Here is a 22435-nt window from a genome sequence, read left to right as displayed (position 1 = left end):
ACTTGGCGTGTAATTCACTATTAGTTAGTTTATTAGCCTGCAACAGGCACAACCTAGAGGAGGCTATAGGAATGAACCGTATTCATATGTCTGTCTGTCCAGCCATGGACAGCCATATCTCTGACACCCACAAGTAAATTTCAACCAAACCTGGCACAAATATCAGACGGTTTTTTACAATTTTGATCCAATAACTTACACTCGAGTTTACTTGAATGATTTGAAGAACAGATAGTTCTACTTTTGGTATTAACCGTAATATACAGAACTTTTATATAGTTATTTTACCAACAGATATTAATTTGTCAAAGTTAACTAGCTTTACAATAGATTTTTAGGCAAACAGTGAACTTGACATTGTAGGATATTGTGTACAATAACAGCCACAGGCGTTTATTGGAGTTTAAATCCATGTACAAGGCTGTGTTTATGAATATATGATATGATATGGTGTTCCTTGACAGAGGCTGCTGTCACATGGTATATTATATAATTTTATTACTATTGCTATAGATCCATTGTACAACAATTTTTTTTTTTTATTTCTATGTACGACATCATTGTTTATTGTCAACTACAAATAAAGTTGACCTTTACCCCCCAACCACTGTGTTGTGTTGTTGTGTAGAGTAGATTTAAATTGAAGTATACAAATATCTGAACTGTTGACTTTTATCAAGAGTTACTCTATTACCTTGTACAAGAATGATTTTGAAAGATGGTAATAAAACAACACTTCTAATAATCCAGTAAACTATTCATACAAACTATGTTCCGACTACAAATGTGAGTTTTCCTCTAGGGCAACATAAGTAGTAAAACTGATAAGCTGGATTTTGGGTTCAAAAATACCAAAATCATTCAATATTAACATAGCCTTCATTTGATCCAGTCATTCAGTAGTAACCCTGAACTTTAACTGTGAAAATCCTCCTTATTTAGGAAACAAAATAATCTTATGCAATCAAGTGGAATTTTGTGTCTACACAGAAGTGACGTTGACTCTAAACCCCCTTGTGTCTGACATAATTTAACCTGACTCTGGGCCAACACAACCGTTCACATTTGTTTTCTTTATAATGTTGGGTTAAGATTTTGAGTGTACTCAGAGTCGATCGACACAACTTGCTAAGTGTGAACCACCCCTTAAACCCACCCCCCACCCCCACCTCCCAACAGACTAAAGTGCTAATCAAAAAACATCCCTGTCAGCAATACTTACAGTGATACAGGTTTATCTTGTGGTATCGTTGGTACTTGATCTGCAGTGCCCTCAATGTATGCCATGACTGTGTCTAAGGAGATGGCAATGTTATCTGGGTTGGGAATCACTTTTGAAATCTTCAACAACAGGTTTTCTAGTTCACCAGACATAGAACTTGTTTTGTAGCTGTCGAATTCTGGAACAGTCTTGGGTTTGAAGTAATCAAAGACAAAGACAGCTTTGTCCCATGTTAGTATCACCTGAAATTGAAAAAAAACAAAAACAGCTAACAACAGTGATAATGATGCATCCAACAACATGATAAAACACTTGTTAGTATTGGTTGAAATTAACAAAAGTTATGGCTGTGTTAAAGATGTACCCTACAACAAGATATAACACATCCTGCTATTGGTCAGAATGAAGTTGACGATGCAGCACAATTGTAACAAGTGATTGTGTAACTTTATATATGGCTAAACTGGCACAGTATGCTTGATTATGAAAAGTTAAAAATAGCTATTGTAAAAAAATATAATAGCTCGCACAGCAGCCGCAAAGCAGCCACGTAATGGCTTAATGAATAGTATGCATGCGCCTCCTATATACTATGCGGTGGTTGTTTTTGTGGTTTTGCCCAAGGCTGAAGGCTGCATTGCAGTACAATGACTGTGCATGCACATTCTATATACTATGCGCAGTCTCCACGCAGAGGGCGCTATCTACAATATCATCGTGAGGCAGCCAGTCACAAATGAATCTACTACCCTGTGCGAGCTTATGGGCTTTGCCTAGTTACGATATTAACCTTGAAAAATGACTAGGGAACTTCAATAGATTTTACCAACTGCCCTGAACATCAATACAATGATAGAAAACCCGAGTAAAATAAACAGGAGGCCCAGCTGGACCTTACCTAGTTATAACCTTGCATAATTTAAAGAGTGGTAGGGAACCCTGGTAAAATAACTGGGGAATTCACTTCAGCTATATTTCATCTACTTTAATACCACCCTTTTAATAACGAAAAGGCACGTTGGGAACCTGGTAAAATGAGTGGAGAACTCAGGTAGATTTTATCTACTTACCAACCTTAGCAAGAACACTAGTAGAGAACCAAGTAAACTGACTGGGGAACTCGGAAAGCTTTACTTGACTTACTACCCTGTACAAATCACTGTACATGACAAGTAGACATGTCATAGACTGTAACTCTCACCTCTTCCACTCCATGGTCTTGTAAATGTCTGGCCTTGGCTTTCCTATTTGGATGTCCATACAGACAATAAAAACATTGTTCTAAAGCCAGCAACAAATCCTGTCTGAGTGGATCTTTCTCTTCTCTTTTGCCGAGTTCTTCTTGTAATGTATCGACGTAAAATGTCAGCAGATTGCCATCAGAGTTACAACACCAACCACGTCTACAAACAGAAATAAAAGTTTAATACATGGTCCCATACAGACACAAACATAGGCACACACACAGACACGCACACACAAACAAACAACAACACCAAACACATGTACACTTTGCAAGCATGCATGCACTCAAACAGGCACTAATCATACATATGTGTGTATGTGTACATATACACATATCACAAACACACATGCACATATATACATACACACACAAACATGTATGTATGCAAGCTCACCACAAACACATGTACACTCATGCAAACACACACATACACATACACATACACATATTCATATGTATGCACACACACACACACACACACACACACACACACACACACGCACGCACACACACACACACACACACACACACACACACACACACACACACACACACACACACACACACACACACACACACATACAGTTCCTACACAGCATAAATACAACACAGTGGTAACTTGTAAACACTATAGTATTTACCTGCCAAGGTATTCATGTGCTGTGTAGAGTAACATCAATGAGGATGGCATTATCTTAATATCTTTACTACTACCACTACCAGCACCCATCTCATCTGTACTGCCTTGTTCACTGACTTGAATCAGTGTCAGCTGATCCTCCTCACTGAAATCAGTATATGATAATAGTTTTAATAATCAACATAGCATGAAGATCAACACTGAATGAACTCAACAATGTACTACATCGTTTTAGATAGTCAATACCCAAAAGTCATGTTATTTAAAAAAACAAAAGAATTTACAGTTTGGCCACTAGGAGTGCTGTCAGATTCTATTCAAATGTAGGCTAATGTTTTGCACACACATTTTGTACAGATCTAAAGGATTGTCAGTAGACGAGTTGGAGAGGAGAAAAAAAATTGTTGGGATAGCGGAATAGTATAGTAGCGTTAGTCCCTCACATCTACAGGTAAGCTAAACTGAACTTGGTAATCCAAACTGCATGCTCATGTTGAAACGGCTGTATGAACAATAGAGATAACATACTGTTTAATAAGTCTGTAGAGCAGAACCCATGGTACAATGGTACTGATGACAGGTAGTTCAGGAGAGTCTGTGGATTCCATGGCCAGTTCTATCATCCGTATGACATGGTTTGTTAGATTTACAATCTTGGTTCTACTCATACCACTGATAATGTCACCACTGCCACTAATACATCTGTTAATATAAAATTGGTTTCATTCAATGGAATATACAGTTATTTCATTTTATGCATGCTTCTGTCAGAATTTACATATTTACATATATTTACAGAAAACCATTGATGTAAAGGTACGGTATCAAAATTGACTGTCCTTATCTAAAATTACACTCACTATTAAATGTACATGCCTATCTGTCTCTGTCTGTCTGTCTGTCTGTCTGTCTCGGTCTGTCTGTCTGCCTCCCTTCCTCTCTCTCCCCCTCCCTCCCCTCTCCCTCCCCCCCCCCCTCTCTCTCTCTCTCTCTCTCTCTCTCTCTCTCTCTCTCTCTCTCTCTCTCTCTCTCTCTCTCTCTCTCTCTCTTTCTCTCTCTCTTTCTCTCCCTCTCTCTCTCTCTCTCCTCTCACACACACACACACACACACACACACACACACACACACACATTGTCTCTCTCATATGAGTAAATACACACTCTACATCACTTCTACACTTTTAGTGCTAAAAATCCACACATTTTTCACAAAAAAGACAGAAATCTAAATTAACTCTCTATCCACACAAAACTTCAAATCAATCTGAATCGTAAATCTCAGCGAGTGAAGACAACATCATCAAATGTTGATGGAATGAAAGACATTATTATAAATAGCTGTCTAAACCATGAGTTTCCTACATTGTATCACCACTAGCTATAGACTAAATTACAATAATGTTGACTTACTTGTCCACAAATTTTAAAACTTTTGTCAAAGTAGCCACCCAGTTTTCTTTGATAGTCATTGTAGAAGAACTTGTTAATTGCTGTATACATTCATTCAGTGTGTTTACACTGCAACTTACACATAGCTACAATAAAATGGCGAGAAATAAAATCGTCGTCATCATCATCATCATCATCATCATCATCATCATCATCATCATCATCATCATCATCATCATCATCATCATCATCATCATCATCATTGTCGTCATCATATTCATCATCTTCATTGTCATTGTCATCGTCATTGTCATCATCATCATCATCATTGTTATTGTCGTCATCATCTTCATTGACATCGTCATTGTCGTCATCATCACTGTTGCTGTCGTCGTCATCATCATCGTCACTATCATCATCATCACATTCATGATCATGATCATCATCATCATAGTCATCATTGTCATTTTCATAGCCATTGTCATAGTCATCATCAATACCAACAAAATCACACATCAAAACTTGACCTAATTATAGTAAATGATGCTGCCTTCAGACAGAATAGATGTAAAATACTTAACTCAATGCATTTCTGGTATTTATATTTTTAGAAATACATCACACATTAAAATCTACTAATTCAGTTTTTTTTTTGTTTTTTTTCCCAATCATCAAATATAAGTAACTCAACACAATTCTACTTCACATCTTGACAAAAAACATGAAAATATTATGGTCTATAAAAACAGTTACCGTATAATTCTGAATTTGATACAAAGCATCTAGGAGTAGGAGTAACTGTGCTGGTCTTTCTGGTATAGTTTTACCAACATCCATCATTTTGCCTTTGGTGGCTGGTTGACTTAGTGTTGGTAGTAGCAGGTCAACAACTTTACGATAATCGCCCATCTCTGATAATCTGTGTACTTCCTCTAACGACTGACAACGTTGTAACGATTCTAATTGCTTCTTGACTTGCTCTGTAATAAACAGTACAGACTTAATTCTTGTCACCTGAAACAGAGTTTCATTGCCTCGGTGCTTCATAAACGTACCAACCATTTGTTACGATCTCATCATCGCCACTATGCCACCTAGCAGTAAAGCCAGCAAACTGACAGCTTGATAAAGACTGTCCTTCTGAACAGCTGAAACATTACTCATAAGTAATAAGAACTTTTGGTTGTGATCTAAGACCTAATCATTGCTATATCTTGCTGACCTAATGATCATATTTAAGGGAACCAACAATTTGATTCCTTGGTCGACACTATTACTTCAGCTTGTAAGGCCTGTTGACTTCTCAAATCAAACTCATCATAATCATTAACAATACAAAAGCAACAGACAACCCCCCCCCCCCCCCCCACCTTTTGTTTCCATCAGTCAAAGTGAAGCTTTCATAAGGCTTCACATTATACCAACAGCATAACATAAAATTCATTCCATTGTTTGTAGCCAATCAGAGTGAACCATTTGAAAGGCTTCACATTATACCAATGGCATAACACATACAATTTATTCCACAGCCAATCAGAGTGAACCATTTGAAAGGCTTCACATTATACCAATAGCATAACACATACAATTTATTCCACAGCCAATCAGAGTGAACCATTTGAAAGGCTTCACATTATACCAATAGCATAACACATACAATTTCCACAGCCAATCAGAGTGAACCATTTGAAAGGCTTCACATCATACCAATAGCATAACACATACAATTTATTCCACAGCCAATCAGAGTGAACCATTTGAAAGGCTTCACATTATACCAATAGCATAACACATACAATTTATTCCACAGCCAATCAGAGTGAACCATTCAAAATGCTTCATGTTATACCCATAGCATGGCAGACAAAGACAAAATACCGCTTACCAGATGTGATAATGTCATCTTTACAATTAGGTAATCGGACAACCACAGGGACCACCGGCAAACTTTCAGCTTTTTCTGGTTTTAATAACTGACTGCACTAAAATTGAGATGAAAGAGATATACAACAATTTATTGCCAATGGTGTTGCGGTACAACTGATAGAACTAAACTTAATGTCAGTTAAACAACATCTGTAGATGGTCAACTTTGTATGTAACTTACTATATCTAAGCAATCCAGTGAAGTGAAATACAACCGTTGACATCGAAGCATTGATGAACGGAACCTGTTACAAACAGGGAAAGTAAACAAGTGAATTGGATTAATCACACTTTGCAGTGCATGTTGGAAGTATAGAGACTTGTATTACATTCCTGTCACATCATTTTCTTCATAAGAACAGTTGAATGACCACTTTACATAATAGTTCATGTTCACAAACAATTTGTGTACACATAAAGAGACCATAAAACTGTTCTTATCAAACCATGAAATGTAACACAAACCTCTGCTGTTCCAACATGCTGTGCCAAGTGTTATTAATCCAATTAATCCATTGAGTCATGGTATCTGTCCCAATGAATTAAAAATCGCCAAGGTAATACCCATTTACAAAAAAGGATCGCCAACTGATGTTGGTAATTATCGACCAATCTCAGTTTTACCCATACTTAGCAAAGTAATGGAATCTATTGTCAATAATCAACTCATCAACTATCTCGACAAATATGACATCCTTATAAGGACTCAATTTGGTTTTCGGAAAAAGCACAGCACGAAACTTGCCCTAACTGACTTGGTCACTGGTATTGCCGACAAACTGGACAAGGGTTATTTAACTTTTGGTATTTTCATTGATCTAAGGAAGGCTTTTGATACAATCAACCATAACATTCTTATAGAGAAATTAAATCATTATGGTATCAGAGGTTTGCCGTTACTCTGGTTCAAAAATTATCTCTCTGAGCGTAAACAGTGTGTAAATGTCAACAATAACTTGTCATCTTATAGAGATATCACATGTGGTGTTCCACAGGGTTCTATTTTAGGCCCAATACTTTTTTTGATCTACATCAATGATATTATACACTCCACAAATGCATTTGATTTTCGTCTGTTTGCTGACGACACAAATCTGTTTCAATTTATTAACGACAAATCTGATATCATTCAGCTTGACCTGTTCAATTTTGATTTTAGGAAAGTCTGCGATTGGTGTGATGCAAATATGCTCACAATCAACGCGGATAAGACGAATTTTATGATAATCAAGACTTCTCAACGATCAGTGACAACAGAGGGGAGCCTGAGCATTAATCATTCTCAGATACGTCGAGTTGCTTCAATTAATTACCTAGGAGTATCTTTAGATCAACACATGCTTTGGAATTCACATATCGAAAAAGTTATCAATTCAATTTCCCCCATCATAGGAATTATCTCAAAAATTCGACACTATATGCCAAAATCAATTCTTCTCCTAATATATAATTCCATGATATTACCCCATTTGTCTTATTGTATCGAGATATGGGGAAATACCTATAAGTCATTTCTTCAACCTATCTTAAATCTTCAGAAGAAAGTACTCCGACTCATCACATTTTCTGATTTTCGTGCTCCCTCTGCCCCTCTGTTTCGCCAACTTAGCATCTTAAATGTTCACCAGTTATGTATATTTAATACTTGTTTATTTATCTTTGATTTGAAAAACAACAATTTCTCACAGACAGTGCATGACTACCTCGACCCAATACCACATAATTATGTGACACGACTCTCAACAGGAGACAAATTCTACATTCCAAAAGTTAATCTCACTTTGAGCCAACACAATTTTAAGTACACAGCCACAAAACACTGGAATTCGTTACCTGACCAACTGAAAAAGATAGGAACAAGATCTACCTTTAAATCCAAATTAAAACAGTATTTACTAGTCTAAGTCAATTTACTCTGAAAATATCGTTATAACCTTCGTTTGCCCCTTGTATATATTTTCGACATGTGTATTTCTTTTTGGTATTAAGACATTGATCTGTGTGTGCGTGTGTGTGTGTGTGTGTGTGTGTGTGTGTGTGTGTGTGTTTCCCTGCTTGTTTGTTTGTCTGCTTGCTTGTGTGTGTGTGTGTGTGTGTTTTGCTTTCGTTTTGGTCTGTTATTTCAATTTTTTTTGGTTTTTTTTTGTTTTTTTGGTTATTTTTTTATATCATATTACTGTATATGTTTTCCTTGGGCCTCGAACTCGACTAGTTTGAACAAACTATTTTTGTGGTCCAGCCAGAAGTTCAAGTTATTCTGTTATATATACTTTTCCTAATTGGCGATGTGATTACTTGATTATTTCATTTTCCTCACTTGATATGTAAACATTTTTCAACCTCTGGCAAATAAATAATATATATATATGTTAATATATATATATAATTCATTTGTTTACTTTCCCTGTTTGTAACAGATTCAATTCATCACTGCTTTGATGTCGGCAGTTGTAAGTCTGAAAACTAAAGTTGACCAACACATGAATATGTAGTCAACTATGTACATAACTTACTATATCAAAACAATCCAGAGCTGATTCCATCTTGCCTTGTAACATCAGATATCTAGACTTCAACCAGTACACTGAAAAAAAGCATATCAATGTTTCACCCATAATATGAAATGTAATCATAAATACCATTTTTGTATAGTTTGACAGTCATTTGGAATAAAACTATCAGTCCTTTTATCTGTAGGTTTAAATCTAGTTTGATAGTCATTTGGAATTGCACATAGTTAGTTCAATGGTAATTTTGTTTTCTTGTTTGGAAATTTGTTTGGAATTCTTGGATTTCATATATGAAAAGAAGAGGTTACTTAAATATTTCTATATTCTAATATTACCAACTTCAGTGGATTTTTTTTTCTCAAGAACACTCTATGACCTGCAAACTGTAATCTGCTGTCATTCAGTGTATCTTACCTTGTATAGCAAACTGTAACCTGCTGTCATTGAGTATATCTTACCTCGTATAGCAAACTGTAATCTGCTGTCATTGAGTATATCTTACCTCGTATAGCAAACTGTAATCTGCTGTCATTGAGTATATCTTACCTCGTATAGCAAACTGTAATCTGCTGTCATTGAGTATATCTTACCTCGTATAGCAAACTGTAATCTGCTGTCATTGAGTATATCTTTCAAATGACATAACCCTTCTAAGTATTGTAGGTCTGATGGGAAGACGTCATCAGGGTCTGATGGAAGCAGTAACTGACTTTTATCTGCAGACAAACTGTGAAAAATTCACATATGATAGAATGATTGGTAACCATGGATACTGATGTCTTAGATTATGTCACAGAACAGGTGGTCACTCATGTCTCAAGACCAACTTCACTAAATGAGTAGTCATTCCTATCTCAGACCATATACACTGAATTAGTGGTCACTCCTATCTCAGACCATATACACTGAATTAGTGGTCACTCCTATCTCAGACCATATACACTGAATTAGTGGTCACTCCTATCTCAGACCATATACACTGAATTAGTGGTCACTGCTACCTCACACCGTATTCATGTCTAAAGCAATCATATTCAAACAAAGTTATACATAGAGTCAACGTGTTTTTTCAGTCATCTATATATCCGATCATTCTACATTAAATATATAAGGAGAGAATTAAATAAAAGAAAGCTCGTAACTTACTTGGACTGCATTGTGTTGGGAGATACAGGAGACATTAGTTTGGTGGCCAACCATTTCTCAAGCTGTAGTTCTGTATACACTAAACTCACCAAGCTAACTTCCTTGATACGTTGATTATTGACTGATTTGCTGCCAAATTAAATGATGCAAAATCATTTCTTCAACTAAATTCAAAATTTTAACTTGATAAAAGAATTGTTTACTACACCTACCAAAACTACTCACATCTATTTACATTGGCATGGCAACAGAAGTCATAGTTTTGATGTTTAATCTTGTTCTGATGGAAAGCATACATTTCTACAGATTTTCAGATATCAATTGCCATATAAACAAGTTTATAATTACGATATAACCCTATCAGTTACAAGAACACTGCAAATATATAATATGGTTGTTGTGCTAATAAAAGTACATTATCTTATCAGTTGCCATGGAGATAGAAGTACACAATACTAGTATACTATCAGTTGTCACAGCAACAGCAGTATATGATAGCCTATCAGTTGTCATGGCAATAGAAGTATATGATATCTATTCAACTGTCATAATAATAGACACAATACAATATTCTATTAACTGCCATTATAATATACCATAGATATAAAATATCCTCAGTTGCCATGGTGATAGGAGTACACAATATCGTAAGAGTTGTCATGGCAATACACATATACACTATTTTATACAGTGATAATAGCATAAACTTTCCTATCAGTTGTCATGGCAATAGAAGTATACAATATCATTTGACTGAAATCAAGGATCAAGGATTTTCTTACCAATAATATGATGGTAAACTGAGGTGAACTCTCAACTTCTTGTAGACTTCAATGTAAACACCAGTTAAACCTCCTGGCCTACAGAAATATGAAGTACATAGACATATTTACAAAAAGTAAACTCTCAGTTAACTATGATACACACAAACTAAAACGACTGTTGATGCATAAGGGAGATTTCACACATGATGGGTAATACTGGTGTCTTGGTTATGTGGATATGATCACCCTGTAATCAAGATAGTCTAAACACTGCATGAGTTTGAATATGCGAAAACATATGGACAACTTGCTATAAGAGATCCCACCTTACTGTGACTACATCAGTTGCTAGTTTATATCAACATATTTGGTATAATAGTTTTAGTGTGCGGATGTGTTAACTTCACAATATGGCTGACTTGATGTCATAGTAACCGACGGTAACCAATAATAATACAAACCAGACAATTCTGGGAAAGCTGAATCTTGATCTTTCATACTATGTACCATATTTGAGAGGAGAAATTGAGGATAAAATCCAAACACAGACTTACCATTTACTGTTACATCTCTGAGCCAGGGCTATACAATATTGTATCATGAGATCAACAATTCCATTATTATTGCTATATTTATCTAGAAATGCTGTCACATCATTTTCTTCAGTCATGATAAAGGCAGTGCTATCTTGTTTTTTGCTCCCTAATAGATACAACAAAATAGTCCCTTGTCAATACCTGTGTTCACAGTTGAAATACAATAGTTGACTTGCTAATCAAAACTGACCATGCTTAGATATGGAGTTCTCCTGCACAGCTTTAGTCTTGGTTACCCATACTCCACTGTGTGCTATCTGACTTCTGCTGCCTCAGAGAGTCTAGGAGAATGCTATATACATGTAATATACGATGGCAACTGTCACTGGACTTGGCCACTTTCTGATTCTTAATTTTCATTTTCATCAACTCTGTATATAGTCCACAGAAATCATGGTATAAACGTTTTAAAATCCATCTTTTACAGTTTATTAACCAAAATACTCTTAGCAAGAGTTGCAAACATGTAATTTCACAACAGAAATATGTTGTGGGTCAGCCATCTTGTTCCAATCACTTATATAGCATTCTCCCAGACTCTCTTGGGTTGGTGGATGTCAAACAGCCTGCAATAGAGTCTGGGTAACCAAGACTAGCAAGCTTTATCCGTGAAATGGGTACTTCCAATACTGTACCATTCAAGATAGTGGGTTTCTAAGTTCCTTTTATCATGACTGTTCATTTACATACAAATGACATTTTCATTATCTTGATATTTCAGCACAGGAAGAGAATACTGAAATCAGGAATAAACAAATATAGTTTCAAGGATGTCCTTGGTCCAAATCTTTTTTTCAGCTGGAATTTAGAGCAAGAACCTTTCTTCTGAGGAAGATGGCCAGCGTTTGTAATTGAAAGTGGCACCAAATAATTGCTAGATAAACTATAGATGGGAAAAAATCACACAGTAATTTTTTAGTTACTTTTAAAAAAAAATAAAGTATCACTTAATACATACCTGGAGTGGTGCATGAGGCTGCCTCATGTTCTCTGATAAGTTCTAAAGTATTGTTGCTGTCGGTAACCTTGTTGTCATCATCTTCATCCTCATCTTCTGACTCTCTGCAAGTGAATTACAGTTTTTTTGAGTAATGCAGTAATATTGATTTTTTTAACTACAAACATGACCATCATTCAATCAAATGTATTGGGGAAAAAAGTGATGTGCACTGTCCCATATGATAGGTCACCTTTGTGCAAGATTTGAATGAAATCAGATATGCATGTCTGAGAAATGCCATACTACAGACAGACTGAAAGATGGATGGACAGAGCTCCTTGTAATAGTTCACCTTTAAGAGACAAATAAAATAAGTGATTCTCTGATTGGATCACCTATAATGATACACTGAATGTCCAATTTGAGCAAACTATTGTCAGATCAGAAAGCCAACAACAAGTATTCTTTAATGCTATAGGTTTTCTGGAAAAATTACATACACAATACTTTCCTGTCAAGTGCAGTGTGAGATGTAATACATTTTCATCTACATATTACAAGGTGATGAATTTCATAAATCAATCAAACAATCAGAAAATTAATAGAGCACTATATCCTATATAAGGTAAAGTTCAGAGGGGCTGTACAGTTATATATTAAACCTTTGTGGTGATATCTGGACATTTTCTCATAACACCATAGTCTTACTGCTAGACACTCAGACAATTCTGCTAACATCAAAAGTGACCACAGGTCATAAAGACTCATATAGCACCAAAGGTACACCAGAGATACTAGTCTGGGTGCCAGCTGTGGTCTAACCACAGTAAGTGAAGGTATAAATCATAACGATACTGTATAGGAACTAGACTACAAAGATAATGTCATCCTTGGCTTCTGTTCAGCAACTTTCTAAGTGTAGATCTGAGATCTTACTACAAGGCTAATGAAATCATAGACACAACACAGAAGGACTTTCATAGCATCTATGATAGAATCAAGCCATGAAAGTATTCAAAAATTAAATATGCATGACCTGCATACCCCCCCCCCCCCACCCCTTTGTAAAGAAGAACTGTACATTACAAACTGACCTTAGACTTGAAGGAAGAAATTGTCTCAATAGTTCTTTGTAGTTTATTGCCTCTTCTTTCTTCTTTGTTGTGTTTCTCACCTAACCATCAAATAGAAATTGTTTGTTTGTTTGTTAAACATATCCACATAGGGACATCATTACACAAAGTATTTGTCAAATTGTGTATTAAAAGCTGATTCCTGCTCTGCAGACAGTGATACTTGCATTTGCCTAACTGCACTCATTGACACTTTCATTTGTATAACTGCACTCATTCACTTTCAGTTTGTTGATTCACTCACCCACTCATTTGCTTGACTGCACTAATACACACACCTTTACACCCACTTTCATTTGCCTAACTGCACTCATCCACTCTTTCATTTGCCTAAATGCAGTTATCCATTCTTTCACTTTTCTCATCCACTCACCCACTTTCTCACTAACGCTTCATTTGCCTAACTGCACCCATCCACTCTTTCATTTGCCAGCTGACTGCAGTAACTCCTTAAATGCCTAACTGTACTCATCCACTCACCCTTTGAGATCTTCTTTTAGCTGCAGGAGTGTCATCACTTGCAACAACTCCACGTTTACGTTTTGGACCTCGTTTTGATTTCTCAGTGCCACTGCTGCTGTCAATTTCAGTTTCCATTGGTTCCTCTGTAACACAATCAACAAATGATATTAAATCAAATTTCATATACCCAACAAAATTCCATACATGATGTCTCGATGTACTAACACAAGCTTTTGTCTTAACTTTGCTAATTACTGCATGATTTGTATCAACAATTTAAACTTCTGCATACCTTCTTTCTGTTTGCCTTGACGATGATCTTGTTGTCTGGATGGGCTTGGTATGGGTGTTGATGTAATATTAGTTGTTTTTGTCATGGTGGTTGTCGAGGTGATGCTGGTCGCACTGGCAACGGTACTGGTAATACTGCTAGTACAAGTACTGACAGTCTGTTCTACTGGCTGGACACTAGCTGATGCAGTGATGTCCATTGGTGTGCTTGTATCCATTGATAGGTCTATCACTAATGAGGAATGAAATACCAAACATTCAAATAAATCTCAGACAAGTCTATCACTAATGAGGAATGAAATACAAAACACTCAAATAAATCTCAGACAAGTCTATCACTAATGAGGAATGAAATGCCAAACACTCAAATAAATCTTGGACAAGTCTATCACTAATGAGGAATGAAATACCAAACACTCAAATAAATCTCAGACAAGTCTATCACTAATGAGGAATGAAATACCAAACACATGAATACTTGAGACTGTTGATTATGAAAAATAGTACCAATGGTGTTGTAGCATAACTGTACAGTTTGGGCAATGATTGATAATATACTTTTCAGTGGGTTCGATTGGTAGGACATTATTTGGTCTTGGTTAGTTAATTCATACCCATCCCTGGCCCTGTTGTTATCTTTGCATATGAACAAGGTAATATTGGTTGTTGCTATGGGAGTGTGTCCATGGTTGCTATGCACATGTGTTTATATTTGAATTTGAATTCACAATTGTAATCTTAGCCAAAGGTCATTGGTACTTGGCTGTTGCTGTGATCTTTAATAGTTGCAATACATGGAAGAGTGAAAACCCATCACTTACCGGTATCTATCTGTGTATCTGTTACTTGATAGGAAAGATCAACATGGTGACCAAAACTCTGAAATAATGGGAAGCATTGATATTACTTGACTATACAGCCACACATCCCATACTAGTTATCTGACTGATAGATGGCATCTTTTCCTCTATGCCAAACAGCATCTTTTGCTCTATGTTCAACTGAGGACATGGTTTTGTAATGTTGTACCAACAGATGAAGGTACCAGTGTTTTTAGAAAGACCAAAGTGTTCCCTAGCAGTGTTTTGTTGAGGGCGTTATTAAAGTAGGTAAAATCTACTCAAGTTCCCCAGTCAGGGTTCCCCTCCAATATTTAAACAATAATGTACGCCCTCCCAGCCCATAATGGACGAAAGCAAACTTTGAACGACATAATGGGCGAGGCGACAGCCGAGCCCATTATGGAGTGCAAAGTTTGCTTGAGTCCATTATGGACTGGGAGGGCATACATTATTGTTATTATTTTATAGTTTTGCCAATTCCAGTGAATTTGTAGACCGAGAAACGCAAAACAACGTATAATATACACAGCGCTGAACATCGTCTGCCATGTTCGGCCCGGAAGCTGAATACTAATCATAGCGACACACGTACGTACACGTACACACACATATACACTTCAATGAACTGCTGTGAACACAAATTTGTTTCATGAATGCGTTGTATTTTTACACAGTGGAAATGGCAATCATAAGTAACAACATACATTTCGAAAAGATACCTAGTCGTATGAAGAAACAGAACAAATAAGCTTGTATTGTTATGCTCGTTCCGGGGCCGCGATGCCCAATAACGGAGTACATTATCAGTAATAATGTACGGCGATGACGTCACAAAATTCACTGGAATTGGTAATGCTATAATATAATATGGTATAATCTATCGGAAATGATGCCAGTTTTACCAGATTTACCCCTTCCTGTTACCACGGTTACCAGCCCTTAGCAAAAACACTGCTTAGGCTCTCTGATCACTCGCAAAGTCAGTGTGGATTAAGAATCTCAGTCAGATAAGTTCACATGAGGGCCCAAACACACAACAATAAGCTCTTTGAACTCAAAATAAATTGCAAAGCTGCTGACACCATATTATATGTTATACTTACCAGGGTTGGTTTCTTACTGTCTACCAAGTCATACAATGATACTAATCGTTCTCCTAGACACTTCCATCTACATGTAAAAAATAATAGATACAATTATAGATATTAAAACAAAGACAGCAATATCACAAAGCTTTAATTTTCATATCTTAACTCTTTATCAAGGATGTGTCTTTAAATGAAAATTCATTTGATAAACCATAGCATTGAAATTAAATTTTTGTTCCAAACACAATCTTGAAAATTGTAATCTGAAATTTTTCGATCGTACACTTCATTCTTTGTGTTTGGAACTGAAGTTTAATTTCGATGCTAAGGATGCGTCTCTTCAGTTATTTGATTATTATCATCCTATCATCAGCTTACAGATAATTATTCATCTAAAAATCCATTCCTATTACAATAGCTCAGAACCTATAACTATATGGAGACTTAGTTCAACGTCAAGAATCTATTCCAATGTCATCACATAGGATCTTCTGCTGGTATCATAATATTTGACCTTGACCTTCACTTTCAAGGTCAAATGTCAAAACTAAGTCTCTTCATGTATATTACAAACATTAAGTATTTCAATAAGGCTCAGATAGCTTTCAAATCTTTCAAATGTGATATCGAACACATATCATGTAGCTATCAAAAATAGGTGCTGATGACATGAACTTACGTTAAAGATGTCAGAGGTTTTTCAAATTTTAGAACCGGTATCTCTGGTGGCTTGATTTGTTCTTTTCTCTTGTTTCTTATATCAACAGCTTCATTAACAATCTATTATCAAAGATTAAAAATGATTAAAATATCTTTTACAAATGGTTTGGAGATATCTGCAAGTTAAGTACGTATCAACAATGTGTAGTAAACCACACAGATAGAGGTATCTGTAATCTCATATTGAATATGAACATGAATTACTGTTGTCAAACAGCCACTTATGATCTTAGTAAAAAGTACTATAGTTATGGAGACTATATTGTTCCTGGTTCCAAGAATAAATAGCACAGTACAGTATAGTTACTTTGGAATGGCAAATTGGAAACGAATGCAACATTTCGATTTGCCAATTCAGAGCAGGACAAATCATTGTGTGATCAAGGTCTGTAGTGGATGGATCAAAATGTCACATTCGTTTCCAATTCACTGTCCCAAAGTAACTATATTTGGTTTGGGACTAAGGCCATATTAAAGAACTACTGCTAGAACAACCAACTTATTGCACACCACAACAAGGAATCTAACTACGCTAAAATAAGAACTAGCTGTTATAAAAATGAAAAGTTATTCATCGGTGTCAGAAATACATCCCTCTACATTCTGGAAATACCTAATCAAAAACTCACCTTATCAGCCTCATCTTTGCTGTATTTCTGGTCATAATTTGTAAATTCACTAAAAAACAAAAACGGGCGACAAAATCAGGATGATATAACATCTTGACGTTGGATACTTCTTTTGTACTGGTTGACGAAAGTATAAGCATGTATATCATCACATGTTAGTATAACATTGTCAAATTACTAAATAGTGTAGTGTATACTTACTTTGATTGGAATAAAGGCTCACATTCTCTCTTCAGACTTGGTTGTTCTTGGTACATTTTATCTCGTAATACCAATCCTACAACAGACGTAAAGTAGTTTTATCAAATCAAGGTTAAACTGAATGTGTCTCTGGTATTAAACTGACTTCATTATTAATATTATTATTCTCCAAATAATTCTAATTCTAAGATGAACGGAAAGGATTCTCAGTAGTGAAATACATTGTAAGTAATGCAGAAACAAGTCTAGTTTTCACTGGGGTCTAGTCAGAATCAACAGGGTTGTACTACAATGGTCTGTTATCGCGTTTCTTGGAAGAGACAAATGAAATGCACTAAAGTGACAGTAGTACACCCCTGACAATGCAAAGAGATATCGAGATTCACTTCCAAAAATCTTTTGACTCCGTGAGCAAAAATTTTCATTTCATACTATGAACCCAGAGTTCATAAACATTCATTCTTACAATGACATCAGTTCATATGAACCAATAATAATGCAAATAAATATCATCAACACATAAACATGTAGAAAAACACAAAAAACAGATAAACAGATCTGGAGTACACCTCTTGAAAGTTTTGGAAACCCACTCCTCATCCACTGATAATCTTTTATTTCTAAATCTAACCAAAATGTATATCATTGCCATAATGTTACCTTTTGTATAGGAACCATCCCTGCCAAGTGCCTTTGATATGTAATACATACAACCTGTTACATAAGAATGACAAAAGAAAAAATCATGATAAGTTATCTTTATCAGAAGGAAACAACTCCTTCCTCAAAAAAAGAGAAGATAATTCAAAGGAATCTATTCAATGAAGATATTGACTAATGTCTGTATTAAACTTATCACATGTTGACAGAAAAAAAAATGATCTATTTAAAAACATGATTTTCTTTCCATTTTACAATATTTTTACTGTATCTAGTAATTTTTAATTTTACAAATTGAAAGTCACTGATAAATTGAGTTCACATGATTATATAGAGTCTAATAAGTTTCACTGCAAATTTGCTCTCCAAATTCCAAACTACTCGACACTTTCCTATCAATCAAACAGAGTTTTATCTTTATAGTTTTAGCACAACTTATTCTCACTGGATTGAATTCTTCAGAAGTGCATTTTTTGACAAAACTATTTTTAGGGGGATTCTGTGCAGCAAGAAAACAAAAGTGAACCGAATGGGCAAAGACATTAACGAACATACTGTAATAATTATTGAGTGTGGCAATGTAGTCTTTTTCAATACAAAGCAACAAGACAACAAAAGTGAACTAACTTGATATGAGATAAACTTTGATGACACACTTACTGTAATAGTCACTGAGTGCATACAATACACTACATAGACTATCCATTGCTGGCCAATGATTGGGATTACAAGTCAGAGCCTCTTCAAATGCAAGTCTGGCCAATGATAGCTGACTTAATTCTACAGCTATTTTACCCATATGATACCATACTGTCACATCACTACAGTCAAGTTCTACGGCCTGTCAAAATATACATTACACATCATATGGCAAGGAACACAAATGTGATATTAGTATGATTATTTCAGATCTTCAAACTATGTAAAAACAAACACAGTTATATTTTAAGTATATAAACAGTCATGAGGGGGTAATGAACGGGTGCTATATAGCCCTAATATAGGTCAGGCAATATGTGTTTTATAATATACCTCATGCTGTGAACTCGCGGTGGCAGACGACATTGTCAGAAGCTGCCATTTTGACCTGCTGTGAACACGCGGTGGTCACGTGACCATGTAAAAGTTGATGGAACTATTTTCCTAGGGAAATAGTCATTCTATTTTCCTATCACGTGACTGATTCTAGCGAATCATGGCACAGCATTATCACTAGGTATATTATAAATATATATATATATAGTCATTCAAAACACAGACTACAATGAAATACCTGTGATCACATATCAAGCAAGAATTATTTGGAATTTCTATGGTTGACAAGTCTCAATTACACTAAACTGTATCCTGACAAAGAAGTTGTATATAGTAATATTTTATATAATAGATGGATATTTGTAATAAATCTTAGTAAAAAAACAATTCAAGATGAAATTACGATGCATACCTAGACTATTTTTGTAAACAGCTACAGAATTCGAAACTATTGAGACTGTTAAACTCATTAACATACCTTGAGGTAATACTTCATGGCTGTATGCAAGTCATGTTTTTCTGAAGCTAGTGAAGCCAGATTTTTCATTGCTGAATATTTGAGGATAAGTCCAGGCCTGACCACACCTTCACCTGTGGTAATCGTACCTGCTGATTCCTATGGAAAAAATAAAGCAGAATGTGATTTACCCCTAAACGAATGTAGTAAGCAACAATTGTACATATCACAATAAATTAATTCTAATAAAATTAATATAAATTTTCATAAAATTGACGACGACAAGCTGCATTGCAAATTTTCCAATCTTGTTCAAACATGGAACCTGAATTTTATTATAGGGTCTATGGTTCAATGTAGTGCAAGGATATTACAAACAAATGTGTTTGTTACACCAGTGACCTCTGACCTTTATTATCAGTGTGCTCTGTAGTAACTTCTGGTAGACATCTTGTGCCTCTTCTAACTTTCCAGCTCTTTGTAGGCTCAGTGCTTTGTTGTACAACGCAAACGCTTCTGCTTCCTGTATCAGGATGGAAAAAAAAAGCTTTTAATACAAAAGGAATAACAGATACGTAGGAATACATAAATGGAGAAATATGAGAAGCAGGGAGTGAGAAACATTCCACCAAGTTCTGCTCCTGGATCAACAGCATGGAAGAAGGTCAAAAGGGTGTCTCGCTACAACCTTTGTCAATGCTCTGGAATGAGACTCTGGTTTTAACTGATCCACCTGCAATCATGCAAGGAAAAGATCACTGGAGATAAATTGTAAACAAGTGCCTGGGTTAGCTTGACATGATGATGATGATGATGGTGGTGGTGGTGGTGGTGGTGGTGGTGGTGGTGGTGGTGGTGGTGGTGGTGGTGATGGTGATGATGATGATGATGATGATGATGATGATGATGATGATGATGATGATGATGATGATGATGATGATGATGATGATGATGATGATGATGATGATGATGATGATGATGATGATGATTATATAAAGCAACAGAATTATGTGTACTTGTATTGGCAATGTTAAATATGTTATAAAAACTGTAAACTCTAGGAGTCTTTAGTTTAAATGATGATACTGTACATATTCCATAAATGTGTTAATTCCAATAGCTATTATGCTATGAAAATTTTGAATGAATTCAACACTTGAAACAAAATGAGAGTAACATGTAGGCGAGAAACTGAAGTTTGAAGCAATAAACATCAAATGTCCTTATGTAAATCTGTTGATAATAAACATTGCACATCACGGGTGAGATCTTCAGAGTAACAGGGATGTCTGCAGAATTATTCAGGGAAAGCCAATATATTTCTCTGACCTTCACATCTAGCATTTAGAGAGAATTAACTGCCAGCGTTTGGATTTTTAACTGTTTGGTCACAATAAATGGCAGCTGCTTAATTGCTAAGTTTCACTCGTTAGCAATAATTTGGATTTTAAGATTACATTATGAATCTTGCCGTTTATATCATATATGATTTTTAACATTCATTTTATTTGCCTTTTTATTTCATTCAGGATTCCTATGTCAAGTGTCCATGGCATGGCAGTTGTCATAGGAATTCTATATGATGCAGTACATCTCATTGGGTTGTTTTATCTTGCTCTGGTATTCATTAACATCGTCTTTGCCTACATTTGTTCATAATTGTATCTCGTCCATGTTTTACTGGGGCAACTTTTCTCAAGACCTTTACTGTATTTGCAATTTTGATTGTCGAAAATTAAAGATAACTGACCTGTGCTTCCTTAGTACTCTCTTGTACTTCATCATCAGAGTTACTCTCATCACTGCTGGCATTATTTAGTGCTGCTATGCGAATCTACAGGAAGAAAACAATCGAAGATAAGAAAAGCGCCAACTTTGTATTCCACCTCCATGTTTATAAATAGACCATACACGAAGTCTATGGTTTATAGCAATGCTGGCTGTGCAATCTATCCTTCGCCTACAGTACACACACTGACAGACACGTTTGTCCTTGGCATTTGATTAGCAGTCAAAGTTTGTAATTGTAAAGATGATCACGGTTAGTGAAAACAAAACATTGCACCAGAACCACAACGATCCACCCTATGAGCATTACATATACTAAAACTGAGCACCTTGATGCTAACAACGGTGTATTTTATATAAAAAATTGTATTATTCGCCGACTACTCACCATTGTTTACATGCACATCAAGTGTGACAGTATTATTCACGTGCAACTCCTTGCATACAGCCCTGTTTCGGACTGTGAATGGTTATTGTATGCACTATTTCAAATGAAAAACAGGCGTGTTATTTATAGTGTTTAGGACAACATTGTTACTAAAAACACGCCTTTGATTAACATTGTTTATATTTAGTAATGCTTAGATGTTTGTATTTCTGCTATGCTGCATTAATGATTTGTATTTATTTTGAATTGCTACTCGTAAACTGTGTCAATCAGCAGATTTGGAGAGAATACGAATCAGAAAGAAATGTTCTAGTTGACCAGTACCAGATTCGATAAAAACCGAACGGCAATACTTTTATTAA

General features: G+C 35.7%; 1 protein-coding gene across 1 annotated transcript; it reads right to left on the bottom strand.

Moving 5' to 3' along the window:
• Positions 1 to 1218: 1218 nt before the first annotated feature.
• LOC144440588 (calcineurin-binding protein cabin-1-like) lies at positions 1219 to 22114 on the bottom strand. Its single transcript, XM_078129974.1, has 27 exons — positions 22074 to 22114; positions 21648 to 21731; positions 20307 to 20420; positions 19919 to 20056; positions 19066 to 19246; positions 18406 to 18459; positions 17746 to 17821; positions 17545 to 17593; positions 16875 to 16975; positions 16211 to 16277; positions 15087 to 15144; positions 14267 to 14497; positions 13993 to 14117; positions 13474 to 13553; positions 12398 to 12501; positions 11398 to 11545; positions 10862 to 10939; positions 10080 to 10208; positions 9524 to 9660; positions 8937 to 9007; positions 6383 to 6479; positions 5251 to 5477; positions 4519 to 4643; positions 3637 to 3810; positions 3110 to 3253; positions 2424 to 2625; positions 1219 to 1464 (listed from the first exon to the last, which is right to left on the bottom strand). The coding sequence occupies exons 1-27, from the start codon at positions 22074 to 22076 to the stop codon at positions 1219 to 1221; spliced, it is 3243 nt and encodes a 1080-aa protein (XP_077986100.1). The 5' UTR covers positions 22077 to 22114.
• Between the last annotated feature and the right edge of the window lie 321 nt (positions 22115 to 22435).

This window comes from Glandiceps talaboti, chromosome 10 (assembly GCF_964340395.1).
Source record: "Glandiceps talaboti chromosome 10, keGlaTala1.1, whole genome shotgun sequence".
NCBI lineage: Eukaryota > Metazoa > Hemichordata > Enteropneusta > Spengelidae > Glandiceps > Glandiceps talaboti.
The sequence above is the reverse complement of the archived record's forward strand: the minus strand, read 5'-3'. Positions and strand labels throughout refer to the sequence as shown.